Here is a 25,907-nt window from a genome sequence, read left to right on the forward strand (position 1 = left end):
GCATGGCGTCACGCTTTGGCGCGGGGGCACGGCGGACGGCCCCCGGGTCTCGGCGCGAGCGACCGGTCTCTGCTTCCCTCTGCAGCCGCCTGGTGCGCTCTGAGCAGAGACTGAAGCTGCCGCCGGAGAGGACGCGGCGGCCACGCGGACGCCGGCGCTTCGGGGCCCTCGGTCTTTTCTGCCTGCTGTCCCGTCACCGGGGACCAATCGCCTGTCTTTTCTGATGACTGTGTTACGAGTGTGATGCTGGGAGCACCCCTCCGCCCAGCCGCGAGTGCCGGAGGCGTAAGCGGTGTCTGTTTGGCGTGAAGGAAACCCCTGTCCGCCCCCCGTCCCACCTCCCGCCACCCCCTCCCCAGGCCATCGCTGCGCTCCGGGCCCCTTTCCTCTGCGCGCCGGGGAGGCGGTGGCCCCTCTCCCTCGGGTCTCCCCTCTGCTCTCCTGGGCCGGGGCAGTTCCTGCTCGGGGGTCCGGAGGTTTTTCCTTCACTGCCAAACGGGGTGGCGCGCGCGAAGCTGGGGCGAGGGGCCGTGCCGCTGCCCGGGGGTAAGCGGGGTGCTGCGTGCGTCTGTGGGTGAAGCGCTAGCTGTCTCGTGTGCGCCGTCGCTGTCTCTCTGTTGCTCTCGCCCCCAGTCTCTCCCGCCCTGAGCCGCTCGTGCGCGGCGGGGTGTATTCTCTGAGATGAGTCCACCCAGAGGCTTTCTTAATATCATCATGTCAAGTGTTTATTAGCAGCTGTACAGTAGAGCAATGGAGATGCTGAATAAAGATGTGATGGGATCCACGGTGTCGCAGCCCATCCGGGGAAACGGGGCTGGGGGCGGTCGGGAGCGGAGGAGGAAGGAGGCGATGCTGCTTGCTCCAGGGCCGGGTACCCCTCCGGACCGCGCTGGCGGCGGAGCGGGACAGGAGAGGGGCGAGCGGCCGGGGCGGTCTACGTGCGGCGCAGCAGCTCCATGGCGGCGCCGGCCGTGCTCTGCCCGCAGACGAAGGCGCCGCACAGCACCGAGAGGACGCCCCAGGCGACGAGCGCGGCCCTGCGGGGAGAGCGACCCGCTGCCGTGAGTCCGGCCAGCCCCCCTCCCAGCCCCAAAGGGTGCAGCAAGGCTTGGACGGGGTGAGCAGCCCGTTGGGGGGGGGCCAACGGGGCAGCTGTGGCCAGGGCGGCGATGGCGCTGCCCGATCCCCTTTGGCGGCCGCAGCCCGCGGCAGAGCTGTACAGGTGGTGCTGGAGCCGTGCAGGCGGTGCTGAGTGCCCAGGCACACGTCCCCATGCAAGGACATCCCCCATGTGCACCCACAGCCTCGGGCCCAGCTCCCCCGCCAGGGACACCGGGGCCCCGACCTGCCCGCGCTGAGGGGCCACCCTATGGCACTTGGTCCAGTTCTGCAACACCTCGGCACTGCCCAGAGCCTACGCTGCTTGCTTAAGGGGGGGCCACCTCCAGGCACCCCCTTACTGGGCACTGACCCCCGGCCGTGCCCTGCTAGCCAGGCTCTCGGCAACTCACCCCACGACGCGGGCGGCTCTGCTCGCCTCGGCCCCGGCGCGCTCTCCTCTCCCCATCTCACGTCTGCCCACAGCCTTCACCCAAGACCCGCGGACACGACAAACCGGCACCGAGGGCTCCTTTAGCCCCTCTCCAGGACAGGGCCCGGCCATCGGACTGGGTGTGCTGCCAACCGTCCCTTCCCGCGGTGCCCGCTCTCCAGAGCGTTCGCCCTGCCTCACCGGCGGCCGTATTGGGCTGCTCGGGCACAGGGATGCTGCCCTCCGCCCTGTTAGCCACCTCTACCATGGGGACATTTGACATGGGCTCCCAGAGGGATGCTACTCATGACAGGATGCCGCCGACGGTCCCGAGCGTCTGCCGCTGCGGCCCTGTCCCGTCCGTATCGCCTGTCACAACCGCACAGGAGAACTGCTGAACAACCTTGCAGCAATCCGCAAGACACGTTTCCACCGCTCATCCCGCACTCGCCATTCCCACCCGCCCCCTCCCCCAGCTCGCCTTGGTGCTCCTACCTTGGCAAGGGCCTCCTCCCCTTCCAGCCGGCCGGGCGTCCTGCCGTGCCCTCCTCCTCCTGTGGGTTGCTATGTGCTGCTCCCCCCTCGCCAGGGCGGCTCTTCCCCGGTCACCGTCTCTCCCAGCATCCCTGGCCCTGCCAGGCTGCTTCTAGCAAGATCTCCGCTACTACCAGAGTCTGGAACTAGCCTACAGCCCCTCTCCCAAAGTCACCTCTCGCCGCTCCCTTCCCTTGCGTCGAGGCCTTCAGCTGCCGCCCGGCCCACCATAATCCTGTCCCTTGCTGCTCCAGCCTTTCTTGGTGGCAGTGGCTTGGCACAGGGCCTCTCCTGCTCGCCTCGTGGTCTGCAACCAAAAACCGGCAGGGTCAGCGCTGCCCTGCCGCACTGCCCTTCCTATGTGCAAAAGAGCACACCAACCCCCCATGAAACTGCCCACTGCGCTCGAGAGTCCTCTGACCAGGGTCAGAAGGAGACCACCCACCTCTGTGGACACCCCTGCCATGACATGACCCTCGCTGGCCTCCTGCTCCTCCTCGATGCTCCCTGTGGGCCCACCGCCCTCCCCGCATGCCTTGCCACCCCCCAGCCCCTCTGCATGGATGAGGAACCCCGTCCTCATCCCCATTCCTTGGGGGACAGGCGACTTGTAAGCAGCTTATCCCCAGTCAACCCTCATCCCCCTGCCCGGACATCACGAGTGAGACCACCCCAAGCTCCCGGGACATGGTGCTCACCCTCAACCCGCGGTGCTCCTCCATTACAGGGGTTGTCTGCATCCAACGGGGGTGAGTTGCAAAGTGTGGCAGTCCAAGAGGCAGCTGAGCCTTCACAAATTCTCCCAAATGTCCCAGGGGTGGGCAGGGGCAAGTGAGGAGGTTCCCAAGGTGCTTGGTCTGCCTGGTAGATGGGCACCTCCAGCCCTTATCCCACGTGGAGGAAGGTCTGCTGTCACCCATCACCTCCGCTAGAAATGCCTCCGTTTCTCAGCTGGCAGCCCCACACCTCTTGGCCGACCACATCTCTGCTGGCACCAAGGAAGCTGCTGTCGCCTCGCCACAAGTGACACGGGTTTCCTGCTTGACTGTCCCCGTCTTCCCTGGCCCCGGCAGGGCCTCCGGTCATCCCTGCTCCTGCGCGACGTGGGGCTCGGGCTCTTGCCCCAGCACAGCTAGCTTCAGGGTCCCACCAGGCCTCTCTGGTCCCTTGCCTGGGGATGGGAATGGGGTGCCCCACGCAGGCCCTGGGGGTCTGCCGACGCCTGGTCCCTCTGCCAGCTCGCTCCACGATCAGAGGGGCCCTGGCAGCTCACAACATCCCCGCATGTCACCCGGCTCCCAGGAGCCATCGCCCGCCTCGCTGCACCGATGGCGCGGGGCTCCAGCGGAGCTGCCCTGCACCGAGCCTGCAGGCATGAACGGCCAAAGACACACCAAAACACATCGGCCCCAAAACACACCGACCCCATGCTGTGCCCATGCTGGACCATGGCAATTCCAGAAAGGGATGCCTGCCGTCCCCCACCTCTTTGCCCTTCGCTGTCCCAGGAACAGCGACAGGGACACAGCGCCCTGGGCATGACAGACACCGGACAGGGCCCTCCTCGGCCCCACGCTGAGCCTCCTTCGACCCCTGCCTCAGCTCCTTCTGGGGCACCACAGCCCCCCGCCATCTCCAAACTGTGAGGCTGTTCCCGTGCATGCGCAGGGCTCTCAGCGTTCCCTTATGGCCTCCTGTCCTCACCACGGCCCTGGTGCTCGGGCGCATCCCCCTGCCCTCGCCCTTGACCCACTGCAGTCCCCGTGTCCCCCAACAGACACTGCTGCCTTCACAGAGAGCCAGGACAAGCAGTGCCCCAAAGTCACCACCTCATGGGGCTCCAGCCGCCTTCACGTGACAAGGGCCAGAGAAGCTGCCCTTGCGTGCCCTGCCCCTGCCCACCACCACGTCTGTACGCAGACGCTTACCTCTTCCTTGGCCCGACGGCTTCGGTTCCCATCATGCACACCAAGCACAGCCCTGCCAGCCAACGCAAAGACATGTACGCGATCTGCCACAGTCACTGCCTACCCAGGCGCTCGCTCTGTATCCCCCCACCGAGCACGCCTGGGCACCCCAAACGTGTGGCCAAAAAGGGGTGGCCCTGCAGTGCTCCCATGTCCTTGCCTCGGTGGTGCCATGCTGAGCCCAAGGCACATGCCCTCGTCCCCGTATCGGCTCGCCTGAGCACCAGGCACTATCTGTATGGCTGCTGGGGAGAGACGGCATGGGCTGTGGGAACAGGCCCTGCTGCCCCTGAGCCCAGCCTGATGAAAGCCCCATGGCAGTGACCGCTAGGTGCGTGCCCGGGACACCCGAATGGGCTGATCCACACGTTGCCCCCTAGCATCGCGACCACAGGACCCCCACACTGCAGCACCAATGGGCTTGGCCCAGGTCTGAGGCTGCCCCGTGCCCTGAGAAGACCCTGTGGATGGCCCCATAGATTTGGGATCACTCCCTCCATGTAAAGACCGGCCTGGTGGGTCCTGATCACGGCCAGCACAGGGGGACCACCTGGCCAGAGGCACAGTCTCTCTGACCCAGCCAGGCCGCTTTCGTCAGTCCACTGCCTCTCACAGTCCTTACAGGCATGTGTCTCTTCCTGCACTTACCTCATGGCCACCTCAATCCCAACACCCCAAGCCTGCTCAGCCAGGCTGGGAGCCCTTTGCCTTGAGTCCTGGCCCACACAGAGCTGCACGCTGCCTTCGATGTCTGCCCTTGGGTGCAAATTGCATGGGTCCAGCTCCCAAGGATGGCAGTAGGGCATGGAGAAGGGGCCAGAGGGGTTTGCAGGGCCGCCCGGGACCTTCATGCCCACCCCCACCTTTGGGCACAGTCTGCTGTGTAGGGCCCTGCCAGCCATGCCTGACCCTGCACCGTGTATCACGTGCATGTGTCTGGCCACATTCCCACCCGAAACCGTGCTCTGCAAGGCTGGAGGGCAGCCTCAGGCCACCCTGGGATCCAGTGCCGACCCTTTCCCCCGCAACACGCTTCCCCCGCCATTCACACTTGCCTGGGAAGATGAAGATGAAGAATGCACTGATGCCCCCGATGAGCCCGATGACCTTGCCAATATCGGGGACGAACAAAGCGATGGCAAGTGTTGCTGCGATCCATGAGATGGTCAGTGCCACCCGGGTCCGCCGCTCATGCACCTCTGCCACCGGCACAGCCCTGCGCTTGGGGTTCACCCACACGTCCCGGACAACAGACCTTGGGAGGGCAGGCAGGGCCAGCTCACAACCGCCCGCTCAACCGCGGGGCCTGGCTCCACGCCAGCATAGCATCGCGGTCAGGAGGGAGCTGCCAGCCTTGCCTGTTCATGCCCGTGCCTGCCGCTATGCTGGCTCACCTGCCCAGCAGCACGACGATGGGGTAGATGGTCACGATGGAGATGCCAAAGAGCAGGCGGGCGACAATGACAACTGCGTCGTTCCCCGGGTAGGACATCAGGATGTCAGCCGCCACGTCCTCGCCAAAGGTCAGGTAACCATACAGCCCTGCAAACGGGAAGGTGAGGGATTGGGATGCTCACTGGCCACCTTCTGGCTGGTGGCATCAAGGAAGGGGTGGCCGTGAGCAGGACCATGGCCAGCAAGGAGACCCCGGGGGCATCCTACAGAGGCCTCACGTTTTGCTATTGCTTCGACAAATGCCTCCTCTCCAGCAACCTCGTCCTTCAGATGCTTTTGTCATTTCAGAAAAAACTCTTACCCAGAAAGGGAGGGAAAAAACCCTGCTAACTCTGCCAACATGCACTCTACACTGTCCATGGTCACCTTTGCAGTGGGCAGCATCTAGCATTTCCTCAAGAGCAGGTCACCTGCACTCTGCCTTTTCTTATCCCAGAGAAAACTCCTCAAGGTCACCTTTGAGGCACTCATGACCGCAGCTCCAGCTACATCTCGTCCCATCTCGCAGGCCATGCCGGAGAGCGGTGCCTGCGATGGCAGTGTGGAGCCTGTGCCCCAATCCCTGTGGTGCTGGTGGGAGCTGAAACCCACAGGATTAGGGACAGGGATGGAGGAGCCCCAAAGATAAGGGATGAAGAGGGAAAGTGAAGGAGTCAAGGGCTTCGTCAAGCATGAAGGAATAAAACATGCCATGGTTACCTGTGAGGGAGTAAATGAGCAGGCAGATGAGCATGGAGAGCACAGAGACGGCGACCCAGTGGGAGAAATTCTGGTTGCGCATGCTGCTGTAGATGGCCACACAGGCCTCGTGGCACTGCAAGGCACAAGGGACGGCCATCCTGTGGAGCGCCAGGAGGACAGAGGGCCTCGGCCACCTCACCTCCTGCCCCTGCCTCTTGCTCCCTGGGTGCCATCACGGTGAGAGGCCTGTAGTTGTGTGCCCTATGCTAAGCCAGGTCCCGCCATCCCGATGGGGGTTGGGAGCTTGCAGTGGCATGGGCTGGAGAAGAGACAGTGTTCATCACCTCCATACCCCCAAAATCCAGAGGAAGAGCCTGTTTCCCAGGACCTCTGATCCTGCTCTGCTGTCACCCACTTCAACCAGACCTAGTCCATGGGTCTGCCAGTTTGCCACCATCTCCCAGAAGGAGCATCCTTTCCCCTGCCAGGAGCCCTGCTGTCCCTCCGACCCCACGGGAGTTTGGGGTATCTCCCTTGGCCCCCAGCGTCCTGCAGGTGCCTGCCACCTGCCCCCACCGGCCCAGGACAATCGGTGCGTAAGCAACTTTACCTGAAACCCAAAACAGATGGTAGGGATGACGCTGAACATGGAGGCCCAGGAGGAAGCCCTGCGAAACAGAGGGAGGAAGAGCAAAGGAAGACAGACGGTCCCTTGAGTCCCCCATTTGCCATCTGCGGGGGCCAGGCCTCCCGGGCAACCAGGATGGATCTGCAAGTTTGGAGATGTCCTTTTGGTTGTGGCACATTCCCTCTCTCTTGCCCAGGCGCGAGGAGGTGGTGGTGGGGTGCCCGAGAGCCCTGAGGCCTGTCTGCACCCCTGGTGAGCCCAAAGGTGCCCTGACTGCCTCTGCCTGGTACGACACGCACGTGATTCCCGCAAAGGGACAACACAGAAGGGACATTGGCTGCCCACGGTCAGGCTGACCCTTACCTGGAGGGATGGGGGGGCTCGCGTAGGCCGAGGCTCTCCGCTTGCAGGTGGTACTTTATGACAATGACAAGGGTGAGGTAGCAGGCAGCCAATGTGCCCAGGATGCTGCCGGGAGGAGAGACCACGCACACATGAGGCTCTGCTCTGCAGGCGGTGCACGCACACCCGCAGCGTATCAGGGAGCATCTGCCGCCCAAAGGGAGGAACAGGCTCCCACAGCCCTGGCAGGGACACTGGCACCCAGCCTGAGACGTGCCACGCTGGCTGCTAACAGCCCTGGGCTCCTATTTAGGCCACAGAGATAAACCTTTTGGCTCTTGTTGAGGCTTGGGGCCATATTGACTCTCTCATTTGCTTCACTCTGCCGTCTTCTGCAAAACTGCGCCCTGCACATTGCACGTCCAGATAGAGCACACTGTGCCGACAGTGCCTGCCGGATGCCCTGGAGGCGCTGCAGGTGCAACACTAAGGCAAGAACAGATGCAGAGAAAAAGGACAGAAAAAAAAATGTCTGCACAGCAGCCAGGCTGCCCCATCACTCTGGGATGCTGGAGGCTGTTGCTTGCTAGAAAATCAAGCCCCACCAACAGTGGCAATAATGTGTCCGCAGATCTCCTGCGCCGTCCACGCACCTGGCTTCCCTTCCGCTTCGGCAGAGAGCGGAGGGCACGCACCCAGCTGCCAGCTGGCTCTGCCAGCAGGACTCCACCCTGCTCTCCGCAGGGTTTCCGCTGGCCCTTTTCCGAGTGCCGCACCGATTCCCTGCATGCCTGGCTCTGCTGGTGGGCTGGCATCAGGGATGGCTGCAGCTCGGCCCCTGGCTACTGTGGCCAGCTGCTGCTCCCCCTGCCTGGGTACCTGGAGTACTTCTGGAAGCCGATCTCCTTGGGGACGGAGAGAGGGAAGATCACAAGGACGCAGAGAGCCGAGAGCGTGAAGCGCTGGTCAGCGTACCAGTGCTGCAGCGACGGTCCCTCTCCGCTCAGCGTGCCGTTGGGGTAGAAGGAGTCACACACTGCCGGCAGGAAGGAACAACGCATCAAAGGCAGGAATTGTCTCCGGGGCGGTGACAGCAGATCCTGCACTGTCGTGCCCCGGCTACGTGGCCCAGGGATGGTGTGAGGAGCCTTGGCCCACTGGTCTGACAGCATCACACTCTTCAGCCTCTGAGATGATGACCTGGGACTGTGGAAGTCCCATGTGCAGTGCGACGTGTCCCTGCAGCCTGCCACTGCACTTCACTGCTCCCTGGCTGCAGCGGTGTCCCACAGGGGCCCACGGAGTGTCCCCCACCACTGCTGGAGCACAGCTTTGATGGGACACATGCATGACAAAGGGAAAGCCCTTCTCAAAGCATGACCATCATGTCTCTGCCTTTGGGTGAGCCTGTGCTAGTGCAGGACGCCATAGAGCTGCGGGACAGACTGAGACCGGGGGCTATGCCACCCCAGCCAAAAAGGGCTTTCCGAGTTTTCAAACCAGGGAGGCAAAATTCAGCCAGAAGGGGCCCTTGATCTCATTGCAACCTCCCAGCTACAGACAAACCCAGGGCCTTCCCCTTGCCAGCCCTGTGCAGCTGTGGGAAATGATTGTCCACATTAGAAAGGAGGGTATAAAAGCTGCTGCTTCCCCTCACCTTGCCCTCAGGAGCCACTGTCCCCTTGGCTCATTTCCAAGAACACCCAACACATCCCTGAGCATCGGCCTGCCAGAGGGGTCAGGAGTGCCAGCAGGAGACTGGCAGGGCTGTGGGGACTCACGTTTCTCCAGTTGGTCACCTACAACCCTGAGAAAGGCCACGGAGATCATGAAGAGGTTGAGGATGAAGCAGACCTCGCAGAGCTTCCCCACTGCCGTGCCACAGACCTCCCGGATGACACCTTGGTACGTGGACTGCGTGCTGAGGGATGAAGCATAGCCCAGCACTGCCAGCCCACTGACGAGGAAGACTAACGAGCCCTGCAGAGAAAGGACAGGGAAAGAAGCATCAAATAGTGATGACCCAAAGTACCCATGCTGCCAAAAATGCCAGCACATTTTACTTTGAGGGGATCGAGTCCTGCAGGTGCTGTCAACAAGACGGGCTTCACAGAGCTGGCCGCCTGGTGCCTTGGGATATTACACGTCCTGCCCATCCCGAGCAGAGACATGAAGAAAGACAAGGTGACTTCACGTCCTGAACCTCCTCTGCCTCCTTCATGCCTGGGTGCAAACCTGGCACAAACCTAGTGGCTGTAGCACCTGTGCCCTGCCGAGCCTCTACATCTTCGGGTGGCTGTGCACCTACCAGGCTGCCCCAGGTAAAACATGTCAGGGAAAGGAGGAAAAAAACAGCTTGTCCTATCTGATAATTTGGGTACAAATTTGGGGGTTTTGGCACATAAGAGACCAGCAACCAAAAATGCTGTCAGGTTGGGCCAAAATGCCAGCCAAAACCACGGCTTTGGACACAGAAAGCATTGTTTGGGTGGCAGTGGTATTTGTAACCCTTATGCTGACTCTTTTCCTGTCCTTCTCCTGGCAGGACATCAACTGCCACTGCCAACTTGCAAAGGAAGGGTCCCTGTCGAAACATAATGAAGAAAACATCCTGGTGCCCTTGTCCCAAACACTGCCTGAGGCAAGGGACAGATTACAAGTGCTCCCTCTCTTTCCTCCCTTTTTTTCCTTCCAGCCCACCTGTTACATCCAGCCCTGCCGGAGGCTGTGAAATCCCTCAGCTCCCTTTTGGGAAAATCTGCTCATCACTATCAGAAAAGCAACTATGGAGCGGGGGGCTGCACGAGGCTTGCTCCCCTCTGCCCACCGCTGCAACACCCACCCCGTCTCCCCGAGCACCAGGCACAAGCCCCGCTTCCTACGGACTCTCTCCTCTCTTTTCCTCGGCTGCACCTCCTGCACCGCTCTACAGCCAAAATCCCCCATCCTCATCCGTGCAGCAAAGGCAAGCAGCACACCGCCGCTCTCGCTGCAACGCGACAGCCCCCCGGGATTTTTTCCCTTGGGAAGGGGAAACTCTTTCAGAGCCAGATCCGGCAGCTGGGTGCGGCTGCCGGGCAGGCTCCCGGAGGGGCGCGCACCCTCCTCTCCCCGACCCTTACCAGCTCCACGAGAACGGCCGGTGCGATCCCGCCAGCTTTGTTGAATGCCCAGGGGAAATTGAGCAGCCCTGCTCCAAGGGCAGATTTCAGCATAATGAAGACGGCCCCCGCCGAGGAGAGGTTGGGGCTGCCCGCTGCTGCCGCCACCGCAGGCTTATCTAACAAGCGCACGCTCTCCCCTGCCACCTTCTCCATCGCTGACCAGTAAGGCAGGGGGTTCCTCCGAGGGGCGCGTGCCCCTCGCCCACAGTCCCGCGCCACGTGCCCAGCACCCTCCACCCTCCGCAGCCCCACTGGATGATGAGTGCAGCAGAGGGGGCTCGCGCTGCTCACCCGCCCCGTCTCCAGGACCTCCCCGGGGAGAGGACGGGACGGGATGGGGAGGGGAGCACTCCTCTCCGCCAATCCTCGCGCAGGAGGACGGGAGCTGCTGAGCCCGGGTGTGCTACTTGCCTGGCCACCGCTCTGCTAACTTGTGCCCAACGTTTACCAGCCGCCACAGTTAAAGCAAGGTGTGCCATGAGGGCCAGAGACGCACTAGGGTTTGGGCCAGCAAGAGAGCAGGCACCGACCGCGGGGAAGCCCCGCTGCCCTAGTCGGTGCGCTCTGTCCTGAGCTTGCAGCATGCTCCACGCTCGCTGATGCACAGCGCATGCGGCAGAGGAAAGTCCCCGTCCCAGATTCCCTGTCAGCACAACCTGGGCCTCAGCTGGACTCGCATCCGCAGGGCAATGCGGATCCCTGCGATGCTGATGATCCTGCAGGAGCCCCAGGTCTCTAGGGACAGCACAGAGCGGGTGCACCCATGTACCTCATTCACGTGTGCTCTCCCGGCTCAAGACAGGCAGGCCACATCCAGCTTTGCTGTGGGTAGCAAGGCGCAGGCTGATTTCAACACGCAGTGTAGCTCCTGCTGTCCCATGAGATTTTCATATTTCAGTCAAGCAACACCTGTAAAGCAGTGCACCTCTGATGCTTGCACCGAGTTTTCCCTAAAACACTCCAGCACGCTCTTATTGTCGCCCGATGATCAAGCTGGCACATTACTTTAACCATCTTCTTCCCTCCCCTCCCCTTGCTTCGCTGCTCTTCCTGGCTGCAGTGCGTCTGCACTGACATGGCTCGCCCTGCTGTTGCGTCCGTGGGGGTGGATGGCCCAACTTGCGTGCGAAAGGCCAGGTGAGCAAGCCGAGGCGGCTCGCCAGGGCCAGCCTTCCTGGGATCTGCGCCAGAGCCAGTTGGGCTGGACATAGGCCAGCTCTTATTGCATTCCCCGCAGGACCTGCTTTTTCAGGAGTTGCCTCTAGTATCCAGAGTATCCCCCTGCAAAACCCTGTCACCCCGGAAAATAAGGCAGTTGCCTCCACCTATCTAAAAGCAATCACCAAATCCATCTTCCTCTCGGTTCAATCCAGGGAGACTGTGCTCAATAGGAACGGCAGATCAGCTGGGGACATTTGTGCACAACATACTTTTCTGCAACATACCTGCAATCCCTGTAAACTCAGTCAAGAACTTTCCTCGCAGCGAATTTCGTTTCCACGCTTCCTACGGAGGACATGCGGGTTCTTCTACAAAAGCCACCCCAAAGGCAGTCTTCCAGTGGGCTGTGCGATAACGCCCATCTTTCTTTGGGCATTCTTTGGGCTTGACAGTACAGCTTTTCTGCCAAGGCAAACTACAGCTACCAAGAGGCGCTCTCCGTTCGGTGGATGCAATTGGGCCACATACAACCAGGGACGTGTTGCCTGGAGCCTCCTCCGTACAGAGCAGGTGGTTACACTGCAAACGGGTATTCAGTTACAAACTTCACTCGTTCCATCTCAGAGTTGCTCTTCTGTGAGGCAAATGGATTTTCTAGGCAGAAAAACTAAAGCTCCTGCTGAAATAAAAACTTGCCCTGTTAAAGCCAGCACAAGGACAGTTGACTTGTAGCAATAAGAGACTTCACTTTTGCACATCTCATAAGGCCAAAAGGCCTCGTCTTTGTATTCAGTCACATACAAATTCAACGCATTTTTCCAGGAATGGGAGCCTCTAATTACCCCCCCACTCCAAACTCAGTTGGGGCTTAGGAAAACCAACAGCCCCAGCGAAGGCAATGCTCCCCGAGGAGATGGCGTAACTGGCTCGCAAGTGCTGAGATGGGAGCGCAGGCACCTGGGAAAGAGAAGAAAGTAGATGTTTATGCACAGCAGCTCTCAGCTCAGGCTCAGGCCAAGGGTTCAGCAGGCCAAGGGTTCCCGCTCCCTGTCTAGACTCAGGCCCACGCTGGGTTCACCTCATCCACGATTTTCTTGCCGTGGGGGCTTTTCAGAGCGGCTTTTAGCAGGGAGGAAGCCTGCTAAGCAGCTGAACCAAGCTCTCCTTTAGACCATTTGCCTGGCGAACACCCCACCTGCACGCGTTCCCCTGCAGCGTACAGCCGTGGACCCCTTCGGTGTCTCAGCAGCCATGGCACGCAACAAGAGGCTCCGAGCCCACGGGAGTGCGCCTTCCCATGGGAGATCTCGGCGAGGAGCTGACCCAACCCACGAGCCGCTGGCACCACCGAGCCCGGTTGCTGGCAGTCCTGGTGCCCAGCACGCATTAGTTGCACCATCTGAGCTCTTCCCTGGTGCCCAAAGAGTGTCCTCCTCCTCCTCCTCCGCGTGGAGAGATGAAAAGGCGGCACAGGGATGTAGGAACGGAGTGACAAAGGCAGCCTGCGCTCATGCCATCCTCCTTGCTTTGGGAACCCCAAAGGAGCAGATCCCAAGCCTGTAAAGTCACGACACTGGATCCACGTGCATGGCCAAACCTTGAACCTGGTGCCTCTGTCCGTAAGCTCAGGCCTGGCATAGATCATAGCTGATGCTGCGGCCTGAGTAAACGGCACTGTCCGGTGGGTTTAGTTGAAGAATGAGATGCCTTCTCTCTACCCATTACCTTCCTCGGCCCGTCCCATTCCTCAACATCATGCTGACTGGCCCCTGCGTGCAGACACAGAAAAACCTCTGTGCTAGGGCAAGCTCAGTAAGATGCTGTACGTGGCCAGGGCCGCAACGGGCTTAGAAACGAGGGAGCGTTGCTATTAAACGGCCTTGGGTTACCAATTTGAGCCTTATCTCAGGGTGCAAGTCAGCTGAAGGACCTGCCCAAAGAAGGAGGCTGCACCTGCAGAGGACAGGGGAACTCGTACCGGCCACCTCCCTTCCCCAGCGCTCCTCTGCGGGGGGATGCGCAGCAGCTTTGCGCGGCTCCCTGGGTGCAAATGCTCTTCGTAGGACAAGCGCATGTTGCCATTACTGGGCTAAATGAACAGGCCCCTGACACTGGCTGACAGTCCCTAATGCATTTTTGATTTCCCAAATATGTGCCCTTCTGATCTCAGTAAGAAGGATAAAGAGACTTTAATCAGCTGCTAGAAAGAATTATGGAAGGCTAATTGTGCCTGCCACCTCAATTAAATCTTTGCAGCCTATGGTGTTTGTAACCATTTAAAGGGTCCTTTTAGGCCTTCACTGGCTGCACACCAAAGACTTCAGAAATAATTGGCTTCTACGATTTAGAAATTGGCCACTGGGCTGTAAAATACCAGCCACTGGGAAAGTCTCTTAACTCAGACTGGTGCTTTGATACAGATTTGACTTTGGTTTCAAAGTTACAGAGGGGCTTGTAATCTCTCATTAGCGATGCTATGAAAGGATAGAGCTTCCTCATTAGCACCGACCGGAGCAAAGGCACGAAGGCCGAAGGCTTTCAAGACTCCCTTTGACAAGAGTGCCACAAATCAAAGCGACGCGTCAAACTGCCAGTCCCCACCCGGAGGGCAGAGCAGCAGCCCTTCAGACCAAGGAGAGCCTCTGTCTTCCGAAGCAGCTTCTATCGCCAAAACAAAGGACTGCGGCTCGCAGGGCCCACGGCACGCCTGCCAGGGTGGCTGGGCTTGCCTTTGCTTGCCCTGCACAACCTGCCTCCTTGCCAGGATGAAGTTTGGTACGCTGGATGTCACAGCCGTGAGGAATTATTGTACACATCTCTCACATCACTCAAGCTGTTTAACTTGGGCTCTACTCCAGACTGAGTTCTCTCACAAGTACCTGACTATCTTTCTTCTTCTCAGTCAATCTAGCTGGAAAAACAGGGTAAAAGCCAGGCGTTGGTCCATGCAGGAGGCGAAGCAAATGCTGCCTCCCAGTTGTGATCTTCAGGCTATAGAAGCATTAAACAAGATTTTGTTGCCTCACAGATAGGCTGCAAAGAGCAACAACAGACACACTGCAGTGGCCCTCGCTAGCCTCACATGCAAGCCATAACCCTCCAGAGCGATTTCCTACATAATCATCCTATTTTGACTCAATGACCGCTGACAGCGAATAATCCATCGCAATCCTGCAGGAGCTCTTCCAACGACAAATGACTCTCCATGTTAAAAACCTGTCTTTCGATTCAAGCCTTACCTCCTGGAGGATTCACATTCAGGAACAAGATCTACATCAGAAGCGTCCTTTCAGCATTGTACTTAGGCTGCCTGACTGGGGACTGAAAAATGACCTAGGCGCCTTGTGGTCTTCAGTAGCCTACACATGAGCTCCTGAAATAGCAGATAGAAGAAAACAGACATCCAGCAGGAACATACTGGGACCAAACATAAAGAGCTCCAATGCTTTCCTATTCCCATGTGAGATGAGTGTACATACAGCAAACTAATGCTTTCATCTTCTTAGAGAGAGCATCACAGCAATTGCCACTGTGCAGATTACCTGCCAAGACCCTCTGCCTCCGGATGTCATTTGCCCATAACTCCGGGACAGCAAACAGCAAAAAGAGTTAACTTAAAGGAAGGAAAAATTACCTACAAACCTCACATGAAAGTTTCAACTTTCACACCCTTTACTGAAGCTACCAGTTTCACTAAGAGCTTCTGTCTGTAATGCAAAACTCCACAGTCCAGGGGGATATCTTCAAAAGAGGATGGGTAAAAGTACCTGCTCATAAACCTTTTTAGAAGTCAGCTGTGCTTTCTAGAACTCACAGTCCTACCAAAATGAGCAAGGAGAGACCAAGGCCTTCAGGGCATTCAACTGACACTCACTTTGCCTCACTCTGTTGAAGGAAGGCTTAGAAGAAGCAGCAGTGACACAGGCTCATTAGCAGGTGATGATGGGCCGCGCTGACTTTTCTCATCTGCAGCCATACCAATGCTTACAGCGCTTATTTTGCTGATAATCTGAGCAGAAACGGACCATTCTTAAGATGGTGAGAGGATTTCCTTAAACAAGGGATCTTGCCCAGCTGAAATATAGTTCTTCCAGGAGAAAGATGAAAAGACAAGACCGCTTCCTAAAATTTTACCCAGGTGAAGTGTGGGTCTCTTAGCGAACGCAGACGCTCCCCTTCCCAAGCACGCATTCTCCCCCCTTGTCTCCTGGCATGTCACGTCCAGCCTGTATTTTAACAAGTCCCAACTGCATCTGCTTTCGCTTACCACTTTGAAGTTTGGTGTCTCTCTTCTGTCAAGCCAGTAGGTGAAAACAGGTCACAGATCCAGCATCTGCTCCTGCCACTTGTGCTGGATTTTCCTGCTGGAAATCTCTGTTAGCACACAAAAACTCTGAGGACTTTTTAGGGAGTAATTAGGGAAAGAGTTTCTTCCCAGGCCCACGTGTTACCATGCCCGTTCACACTTAGGCTGAGTTTTGCTCCCTCCCTTCTCCTCATAGCCTCAGGCAAGAGTAGTCGGAGGTTAGGTCCACGCGTGGGCAGAAGCGTTCAGGCCACGAGAGCTCTTCGTTCACATACAGGAAACACAATAGCAACAGAGGCGGCCAAAGGACCATGTAGCGGTTTTGCTGACACAGCCACCAGAGGTGACAGGGCACAACGCATGGAAAGCTGCCTTCAACTCACACGGCTTATTCCACCTTCCCATGTGGCAAGGCCAGGGTAGTGGAAAGCCTTTCTTCACAAAGGTGAGGGACAGGAGGGAAGGGATGTGCTCCACCGGCCCCAACCCATCAGCATAGCGCAAGCAAGCCAACCTTGTTGCCTTTTTCAGGGCATCTTCATTTGGAAGGGAAGAGGCAGGCATGGAAAAACCAACCAGTCTCTGGCTTATGGAAAATAGGTTTGCCCAATCCTTCCGTATTTTGCAGGATGACTGTACACTGTAAAAGCCTATCCACAGCCATGTTTTTGGAAGACGTACCTCAGGCTATATGGAGAGATGTTCTTTCTTGTAGTGCCCTTTACTCCTCCCCAAGGCCCACCACCACCCATGCTTGTAAACCCTCCGGCCCCCTGAACAGCAGCCACAGTCAGAATGCCTAACAGGGTTGTCCCTGGCACATCCTCCCTCTCGACTACGTGCCCAGGGCTGGGCAGGAGAGAGCTGGATGCAAGGGCCAAACAGCGCATCCAGGACCGTTCCCTGGGTGACTGGTACAAACCGCTGCCTTCTGCTGCCTGCTTACCTGCCCAGCCACCATTTCTGTTCGCCAGTCCAGGCGTGGCCGCTGGGTCCCTGCTCTTCCTGGAAAAAAGTGCTTTTACTTGGAGTGGTGACAAAAGCAGGGAAAATCTCACACCTTCTCTGCAAAAGAGAGCAGCTATTTCAATGATGGCAACAATGTTAACTGACACCATAGCATGGGGCAACTTGTGCCTAGGTCCTAATTTTAGCCCATAACAAGTAGCAGGCTTTCAAGCAGGACAAACCACAAGACAAGATTTTCAGCTTTGTGACACACTATACTGTTAGGTGCCATCCATGCTACAGATTTGCACTACAGCTCATTCCTGAGCTACCCTGTGGCAGCTGTCTCCTCATTAGTTCCTGTAATTTCGAAGGTTTCCAAAACCCTATGCCAAACTTCCGGGAGGGAGCACTGTTGGGAAAGCTATCCAGCTAATGCTCCATAGTCAACAGCTCGGGATGCTGCTTGTAAATATACAGGAACGAGGCTGGCAGTGGCCTTCATAAAAAGTTTCTGTACTTGACAACTTGCACTCTAGGACTGGCAGGCGAAAGAACAGCCACCTAGCACACCTTCTGAGCTTCATATAGATAACATATTTATTGAAAATCTGCTTCACCAACAATGGTGAAATCATGACCAAAAATTACAAAACATCATGGTAGTTGGCTTTATAAAAATAAACTGCAGGACTATGTCTCACTGATTTGTACTAGTTTATCTTGCCCCCTCCTTCCTTTAATGATGTAAGTTATACTCTTCAGCGTAATACCGTTCTAGAAAATTGCATTCCGTCCAAAAAAAGGCGATTGCTTTTTATTAGCAGAGGTCCTTAAAGTGACTTTTCCCCCCGCCCTCCCCAACAATAAATATAGAAAATAGCCTCTAAACAAATAAATTTTAGTTTGGTCAGCTTAAAAAACAGTCCATTTTCCCCCTCTTGGGATATGTAGTGACTAAGCAGCCTTTCAAACAGTATTCAAGTCTTTGGTGGCTTCGGCTGCTTAAAGCTGCAGTTTTATGTACAGACGATCAGCTGAGGTCTTTTTTTTTCTCCAGACACCAAAGACTATGAGATGATGTCAGATGTGAATCACTAGTACAATAACCGCATTCACTGCAACTTCACTGGGAGCAATCAACTGTCCAGAAAAGCAACCAGTAAAAGGAGGTCATCTTTGGCAAGCGAGAGCTTTCAAACTGAAGGCGTCTTTGGTGGATGGACCTGTTGCATGAGCTGCGGTCGTTTCACTCTCGGCTTCCGTCTCTTTGGCCTGCTCTTCGCTTTGTTGATCTGCACCACAAAGAATGCCAGGACCACCATGGCACCAAGAAAAGCAAAGACCGGAATAGTCTGCCCTACGTCCTGGTTGTACCGGCCGGGCATTATACCTGGAAGGCCAAAGAGGTTTGGAAAGCAATTAGCAATCGCATGGGCTACGACACCTTTGCGACACGAACACTATCTACCGAAACGATTCCAAGGGTAACTCGTGTTCTAAGACGAAACAGCTATAATCAGATTATATTTCAGACAAGAAGATTAACAGCTGCAGACCAATTAGTGAAAAATAAGACAGGATGCTAAATATACAGAAAAGCACAGGCATTTTCACCTTGACCTGTTTTGGAACATGAAAGCCTAACCTAGATTTCTCCCACAACAACAACCTTCTGTTTTGCATTAGAAGTAAGAAGAGAGATGCAAATACTTGACTGTAGCTTTATCATCAAATAGTTTCCAGAAATCAAACCAAATCCTGACGCCACATGAAAACTGACTTTGTGCTCGCTCCAGAGGCTATACACTCACACGGTGAGGATAAGCTTCACAATCCTTCCTTTTTAAAGACACCTTTTAGTCTAGAAGCTCAGACCAGGAAAAGAGCACACGTGAGACAACAAGCTTTCAAACTACTTCCAACTGGGCTTGCAACGCCCAGCTCATAAAGCAGAGTACCCTGCCATTAGACTGAAAGCTGCTTAAAGTGCTCTAAACCACTTGTTACTACTACACCTTCCCCAAAGCACTGTTCAGACACACTCTTCTCGTGTCTGCTTTCATGCCTGTGCATTCAAACAAGCAATTCTGTTTCAGCACAAGACACCTAGCCACAACCTCCAAGGATAGGGACTACTGCTGACACCCACCAGACTAAAGAGAGTTCAAATAAACCTCGACTGGCAAAAGAGCACCCACCGAAATCTTCCTCCCGGTAAACGTCACACACGCTTCCTTTTGAATAAACTAGTTGTATGCAAAAATATTTCTCTAAGGCTTCAGCAGTCAAGCTTTTACAAAATAATCACACTACTATTGGCATGCTTTTCAAAATAGAAGTGAAACATGTGAAAACTCTTCTGCTGCCTTTTTTTTTTAAAGCTATACAAAAGGCAAAGCAAAACTGCACCTTTCCAACTTTACAGTATTTACCTCCAGGAATGTCCCATGCTCCACTTTCTCCAGGGGACAACGGTCTCACTTGGGGTCGGTTCTGTCGAAAACTGGGTAGAGCCACTTTATCCAGGTCAATTGACAATAACTTCTGATGTTTCCAAAGGTTGCTAGAAGAAATTTAAAAGACAGAGGTGTTTGCCCACTTACTTCATTAATGCAAGGAATTTTGTAGAAACGTATAAAAAATGACAGCTGACACCTGTAAACTGCTCACTACATTGGACCCAAACGATAATCCAATTCATTCTTCAGGTCCTAGAGCTTATAGGTGTCCAAAGTTAAATTCAGACACCATAAGGACACACTTAGATCAACTGCTGTTTACTTACGAATCTATTTCTTGCACGCGGATGACCTAAAGTTATGTAAAACTCAGCAGACTACGGCCTATATGCTGACATGTTTGTCTCCAAGTGACTGGCAAATGATACACCAGAAGGCAGAGTTTGGTGAGCTGTCCAAGAAGCTACTTCAGCAAATTACTGTAAAAGCATGCAGTGACCTGGCATTCAAGTAAGCTCATTAACTGTAAGTTGGGATCACTCAGACCTAACAGTGAATTGACTTGTGAAGTTTTTTTTTAAAATCCCACAGTTTCATACATTACAGTGTAACTGTCAGTTGGGCCTAAATTATTCACTGAGGATGAATTAATTGTTATTTCCTCTTTGCAATCTGTTCTTTCTTCAGGAAAGACCTTTCACTGTCCCTTTCAAAAGCAGATGAAACAATTGACTTTTCAGCTCAACTCAAAAGTGAGCATTCTTAGAGAGCTATATTAAAGATGTATAATCACCTGGGAGCAGTTTCATTCAAAGGCTGTGGTTTGGCCCAGGATAGGTGAGGACAAGCTGGAAGGGAACGGGGTTTAGGGTCTCCCAAGTGAGCCTCAAGCACCTTTGAGTATCGATGCAGATGGTTACCTGTGATTCACAGCAGAGAGACTGGGTTAATGAAAGACTGGCAGGGTAAAAGCCCCAAATATTTGCATCCAGCTAAACACTGCTGCTGTAAAACCAAGAGATCTTTACAGTAATGACTCAGAGCTAAAGCTTGCAGTTAGACTTAATCAAAGGGTTGCTTACAAAACAGAACTGTGCACGTACAATCAGATGCGAGGCGTTGGTAATGCAGGTTTTACTGGCCAGCACACTAGATGACATCAAACACTTTATACATGCTCCAGAGCTAGCAATTAGAATGCTGCTGAGCAAAACTGTGCGTATGAAAATTCCTACTCTATGAGCAAAACATTTTCTCTAATCAAACCACAATTGGGTAATCACCAATTCTTAAAGCCTCTAAGCGCTCTCTTCTTGTAAAACAACAGAACATTACAGAGTCCAACTCAACTAACAACCTTACTGGCATGTAACTCCCACGCCTGACCTGGCTCTTCCGAAATACCACCCTGATACTCTGTCAGTCACTAGCTCTGCTCGATAAACAAGGCTCTCACCTTCCATCCGCTCGGGGAGAGAGTAGCCTGCTCCTGACGGAGGTCGCTGTCTGTTTTCGGAATGGCTGAGACTCGGTGGTGTCACCCCGTAAGAAGTGTACTGCAGAAGGGAATCCAGGAGCCAAAAGCAGTCTGTGGAGTTTGTACATACACAGCATGCATCATGCTACCGTTTGAACAGCTTATCTTTCTGCTAAGTCGTCTATCAAGACATTTAGAAATACAATGAGCTTTCTGCTCTTGTTACTCTGCTTTCGAAGTCTTATGCCTCACTTCTGAACGATGCAGCTTTCTACCCACGCTCCTCCATGAGTATACAAACACAAAAATAATCTGTTCAGTTTTAAAATATCTTCTTTCTGTACCACATCAGTATTTCACGCTCTTTTGAGGAGTAAGAGATATAATGACAGAGTCTCAAATATGGGAATTCCAGGTTGGGCAATTAAGAGGTTTTTCAGTGTGGAAACACAGGAAGTTCAGAGCTTATGAGATCATTTGTAAGGGAAAACAGAGACCCAAGTATTTTTAAAAAGGACAAAATAAGTATCTTACACAGAAAAATAAGAACGAGGCAATGGTTCAGGCCGAGGATCGCGATCTCAACAGGGGACACAATTTTGTAAGTTATGACTCAAGCTTCCCAAGCTTAAAAGGAAAAAGAAAGGGCGGGGGGGGGGGGGCGAGGCTTTGGCTATTATCCTAACTAAAGGAAAAGCAGCTGTGGTACGGACCAGGTTGGGAATACCACAACACACTTCATTGTGGTTTCCTTTGCACTTCAATGGCTCACAAACATTCGTTTTGATTCCATCTTGAGCTACTACTGCCTTAATCCAGAGCTACCCCTAAAGGACAAGTCTTCCACCTAGTTAATCTCACGATCCTCTAAAATTTCCACCTGTGGAGGCAGGACAACAATCTTCCAGTCATTTTCCCCATATAGCAAACTACTTTTCTGAGAACTTCTTCCCCAAAGAACAGTTGGCTGGGAATGGGAATTAATCCTCATAATCCTGGGGTCCCTTAAACCCTCACCTTTGATTTGCAAAGAGGTCAACCCCACTTTAAGGGCTTAAATTCACAAATGTTAGGAATTCACCTCAGCTGAGGCCACTCGTGTCTCTGCAGGAGATACAGCTCACGGTTCACAAATTAAAAGTTAACTTTAAAGGTTTTTTTTTAAAGCCTTCCAGTTTTTCTTGCTCCACAAGCCACACTGAATTTAACAGCATTAGGGTCCCAAAAAGCATCATTTTCTATTACTTAATTAAAAGCCACACTTCTCTCACAGTACATGCTTTCAATAACCTACAGTAAGCCTAGAAGGCCCCGATGTGTCGGTGTTACGGCAAGTGATAGGAAGCTGCCCAAAGACAGAAAAAGAGAAGCTGGAAAATACTCAAAGAGAAAGAAAATGTTTGGGAAAGAGGGAAACAAGCTAATGACGGAGAGTTCCCTTTAGGCAGTAAGTTCCTTTAAACTTAGATAAATTAGGCAAGGAATGGATTATATAACATACACACATCAATGTTTAAAACATGAATGGTAAAATCTTATAAAAATTATATAAAAATTATAAATGCACTTTTAATCATAAAAGGAAAATTCAAGCTGAATGTTGCATTCAGTGGAGATGCAGAAAAAGACCTCACATACTGGATTATCTTCACCCTCTCGAGCCCCAGATTTATTAGCCTACACTTCACATGTCAAAGAGGCAGGAGAAACCCAATCAATCCCTTGAGAATTTCGAAAGCCAGATCAGACAAAGTAGTAGAAAAAGGTTTCATAAGAAACCACCACAGTGTGTAGGAAGAGAGAATGACTTCTCTGAGAGTTACAGAAACTGCACGCACAGAATGACTCACGCGCTTGCTACCTAGAGTTACAAACGAACTCTTTGAAAACCTAAACAGAAATGCCTATTTTCTGATAGATTTACAGCACCTAATTTGCATTAAACTAGGAAAACATGACAATAATAATGTACAACTGAAACGTTCAGCATTACTATAAGCCCCTACAGGAAATGTTCCAAAGGGAACAAGGCACACTGATAAGCAAAGGCAAAACAAGTAATTAAACTACATGACACCCTGAAAACGCAGCTATGAAAAAAAAAAAAGGCCGCAGGGGTCTGTAATTGCCTCTTCACAACTTCAAATCAAGAATGTGCAATCGTTAGTACTTCCTGGAACCAACTGCCCTCAACACATAAACAAAGCAAACTCCCAAAAACTTTTGGGCCAGAAATGCAGGCAAGAGATCTAAGTTAAAAAAAAAAAAAAACAGCTTAGAACTATCAAAAGGCTATTTAACACGGGTCGTTCTTTTGTTGGTAACTGTACCTTACAGCATTTTCAGTGGTGCTCTGCAGAATGTGGATTAATTGCTAGTTAATGATTCCCTAGAAAACAGCTATGTCTGATGGGAGCTGTAAATAACCCATACAATAAATGAGAGCTTAAGACAAGAATTATTCTGTTTACACACCTTTCTGTCGATGGCTGTCATCCAAGCAGTTAGAATCGCCATACAGAACAATTCTGCCACCACCTTCGGAAGGAACTTGGTAAAGTCCCAAAATAGGGACATTTTCAACTATAGCAGTCTCCTGTTTTAAAACTTCAAGACCTAAAGTAAAGTGAAAATAAACAGCATAACCTACAAAGCATCAACACCATCTGATTTACAGGTCAACACAGCTTACATTGCAAACTTAAAAAGGCAGTTGCGCTGCTCTTCGTTTCACATATTTATGCACAACATTTTCAGAAAAAATACATAACATGATAAAAATGAAACTGCTCCAAGACCGTGATAACAAAATTTCCTACTGATGTCACCCTTTTCCTTCTTCAGTGGAGATGGAGAAAAAGACCTTGCTTATTGGCTTATCTTGAATAAACGTGAAAGAAAAATCCTAATATATTCAGAAACAAGCTTAAAATCAAAATTAACTGCTTTACAAATCATTTGATATCTTTCAGTTCTTCTGTAAAATTCTACAGAATTTAGTAACTTAAGAATTGGCCATCACAATGCATATTGCTCTTCACCAACCTGTTTTACTGCTGTGCTTAACTATTCCTACAAGAAAGTCTACCGTGGAACTAAACAAAGGAATACAGCCGTTCCATGAAATACGTCATCTGTCTCTGTACGCAGCAGCTGCAGGACCAAGACTTTGACTGAATCATTTAAAGCAGCAGTGCGGGGGAAGCCCACCTTGAAGTCTGTTTGGTTTGCATCTCTCTGCGACTTGGCAGTAACCTAGCTTCCCTTGTACTTCACCTGTTCAACTTCCCATTTAGGAACAAAGAAAAGTATTGTTTAGCAAGGATACATAGCCCTAAAAAAGAAAGGCACATACATTTCCTTGTTTTCTTTCCTCTTTAATCCTTGGCAAATATCATTCCCTACTCGCTCCAGCTGCTCTTTACATTAGCAAAGAAAATCATACTTCATTACATCCAGCCCTGCTGCGCTTCAGAGATCTGCTACTCAGCCTTTTCTGAAACACTCGCATCGATATCGTACAGAGCAATTTTTGAAAGAGTATCATTTAAAAGCCTGCCTCGAAAAGCACCGTAAGTATATAAATAAGAAATTGGCACTTAAAAACACTTTTGCAAGATATCTGCAATTATAATGGAGATAATCTGTCAACAGAAAAGATGGGAGAAAAAAAAAAGCACGGGGAGGTAACCCAGCATGAAAGGGTACACGCAGGAAAATCCAGAGAACACTTGGATATAATCTGCTGTTCCTTTCATAAAAATCTATCCAATTGTTTCACCTCTCTCCAACTGAAAGCTGCCTTGGAGAGCAAGAGGAAAAATGCCCCAATTCATGAAGGAACTAAAAAAAAGTCTGCAGAAAGTCATTTTTAGGTGAAAGGTTTTCCCACCTCTAACCCTCAATTCAAAATCCAGAATAAGAATGCAAACTTCAAATGCTAGGCGTTTACAGTCTCCTCTGCTTTTAGACATTGCCTTTAGATCGAAGAAGCAAAACATAGAGCTGTTTTGCTTCATGCATTGAAATGACAGAATTTCAACAAAGAAAGCAGGTCTAGCAGGCTACTTGTCAAAGTGACGCTCTCTGCTTAGCAATCAAATACCCAAGTCCTCAACACAAGGCATTCCAGGGGCATCGTCTATCCTCCAAAAGGCTCACAGGGATGAGCTCCTTACTGTTGGAGAACATTTCTCCATCAGGTAATCGCATGTCTAAGTCACTCAAAACCACAATGAACTTCCTAACCTTCTCTGATGGCAGCTGAGGCATATCCGAAGCTACCCATGCACTTCTGCTCACCTGCTCAAACTCTCCCATATATACAAGTTAGATGCACAATCTGGTAACAGGTCCGGTCACTTGCTCCTACAGAGCACTTCCTAAAGGCTCATAAAAAAACCTACTTTTAAAAATGGCCTGCTCCTGTTACAGTGCTGCATCACCACCTCACAAATTAAAAGATGCTATGATAAAACTAAAGAGAATGGATAAACATAGAGAACAGATCACTACTCAAGCCTGAGCACACAAGCTCTCTGCATGCCTAAAAATGTTTCCCTTACATCAGTCCAGTGAGCGACACTGTCTACCACACTTTTCCTTACCTATGCCCTTATATCATCAGAGCTACCAAAACACTCATACCATTCACATTTGGCAATGACTAGATTAATTCTACCTGTGGATAAAGTTCAGCATCACTTGAAATTTATGAGAAATATGGACAAGTGACACAATGAATTACAACACAATTCCTCGCCTCGCCAAAAGATGAACGTTTGATATACACACACGTGCGGATGGGCTTACATGTAGCAAACAATAACAGACTGCATATATAGACTTGTGTATTACTGTACTGTATAAAAATCAGACACAGTACCACATTATAGCTACCTGCCAGTTATCCAGCTACAGGTTCTAGGCAAATTGAAAAAATATCTACCCTTTCAACGCATTTTTCTCTCCATATGTTTAATATCCTTAGAGTTTGTAAATGTGCTTGTGCAGCGACAAAGAAGTTCTATTTAAAATACAGAAAAAGAAAAGGAATCACATACCTTGATCCTTAAAAGTCTGTGCAATTACAATGCCATCTTCTGGAAACTTTGCAATACTGCATCCTGATGCATAATTCACTGAAAAACATCACAAAATTGCAATTTACTGACTAGAAGTGACACTTCCTCCTTTCCTACCATAATTCAGTGAGCTGTGAAAACAAGCACAGGAATAAAAAAAAAACATT

At 52.5% G+C, this 25,907-nt stretch overlaps 3 protein-coding genes across 6 annotated transcripts in view; 1 reads left to right on the forward strand and 2 right to left on the reverse strand.

Annotated features, from left to right (window-relative positions):
- Window positions 1–780, forward strand: part of NECAB2 (N-terminal EF-hand calcium binding protein 2) — a 122,055-nt gene extending 121,275 nt beyond the window's left edge. For all 3 annotated transcript variants that reach the window (XM_068956106.1, XM_068956108.1, XM_068956109.1), the window contains one exon: window positions 86–780. In XM_068956106.1, the coding sequence (XP_068812207.1) occupies window positions 86–114 (29 nt within the window). In that variant the 3' untranslated portion in view covers window positions 115–780. The remainder of the gene's footprint in view (window positions 1–85) is intronic.
- Window positions 706–10,592, reverse strand: SLC38A8 (solute carrier family 38 member 8). Of its 2 annotated transcripts, XR_011143311.1 has the most exons (12): window positions 10,261–10,538; window positions 8,920–9,118; window positions 8,018–8,174; window positions 7,160–7,264; window positions 6,779–6,836; window positions 6,187–6,301; window positions 5,427–5,574; window positions 5,088–5,287; window positions 3,994–4,045; window positions 2,764–3,050; window positions 2,241–2,372; window positions 706–1,037 (listed from the first exon to the last, which is right to left on the reverse strand). XR_011143311.1 is itself a non-coding variant. In XM_068956105.1 (10 exons), the coding sequence occupies exons 1-10, from the start codon at window positions 10,453–10,455 to the stop codon at window positions 935–937; spliced, it is 1,332 nt and encodes a 443-aa protein (XP_068812206.1). In that variant the 5' UTR covers window positions 10,456–10,592; the 3' UTR covers window positions 706–934. The 2 variants fall into 2 exon arrangements, 1 of the variants encoding a protein (XP_068812206.1); XM_068956105.1 differs by lacking the exons at window positions 2,241–2,372; window positions 2,764–3,050 and having other exon boundaries at window positions 10,261–10,592.
- Window positions 10,593–17,293: 6,701 nt separating this feature from the next.
- MBTPS1 (membrane bound transcription factor peptidase, site 1) overlaps window positions 17,294–25,907 on the reverse strand; it is a 29,649-nt gene continuing 21,035 nt past the window's right edge. Inside the window, exons 18-23 of the mRNA XM_068956375.1 lie at window positions 25,720–25,797; window positions 23,132–23,272; window positions 20,636–20,767; window positions 19,973–20,099; window positions 19,153–19,283; window positions 17,294–18,110 (exon numbers count right to left, since the gene is read on the reverse strand). Of these exons, the coding sequence (XP_068812476.1) occupies window positions 17,914–18,110; window positions 19,153–19,283; window positions 19,973–20,099; window positions 20,636–20,767; window positions 23,132–23,272; window positions 25,720–25,797 (806 nt within the window). The 3' untranslated portion in view covers window positions 17,294–17,913. The remainder of the gene's footprint in view (window positions 18,111–19,152; window positions 19,284–19,972; window positions 20,100–20,635; window positions 20,768–23,131; window positions 23,273–25,719; window positions 25,798–25,907) is intronic.

Source organism: Struthio camelus, chromosome 10 (assembly GCF_040807025.1).
Source record: "Struthio camelus isolate bStrCam1 chromosome 10, bStrCam1.hap1, whole genome shotgun sequence".
In the NCBI taxonomy this organism is placed as follows: Eukaryota; Metazoa; Chordata; class Aves; order Struthioniformes; family Struthionidae; genus Struthio; species Struthio camelus.

Coding starts and splice junctions, on each gene's coding strand:
- SLC38A8 (XM_068956105.1), bottom strand. CDS start 10,455: ATGGAGAAGGTGGCAGGGGAGAGCGTGCGCTTGTTAGATAAGCCTGCG. Junction 4,046..5,087: donor CTTCATCTTCATCTTCCCAG/GCAAGTGTGAAT, acceptor GTTGGCTGGCAG/GGCTGTGCTTGGTGTGCATG. Junction 1,038..3,993: donor GCCGTCGGGCCAAGGAAGAG/GTAAGCGTCTGC, acceptor CTCTCCCCGCAG/GGCCGCGCTCGTCGCCTGGG.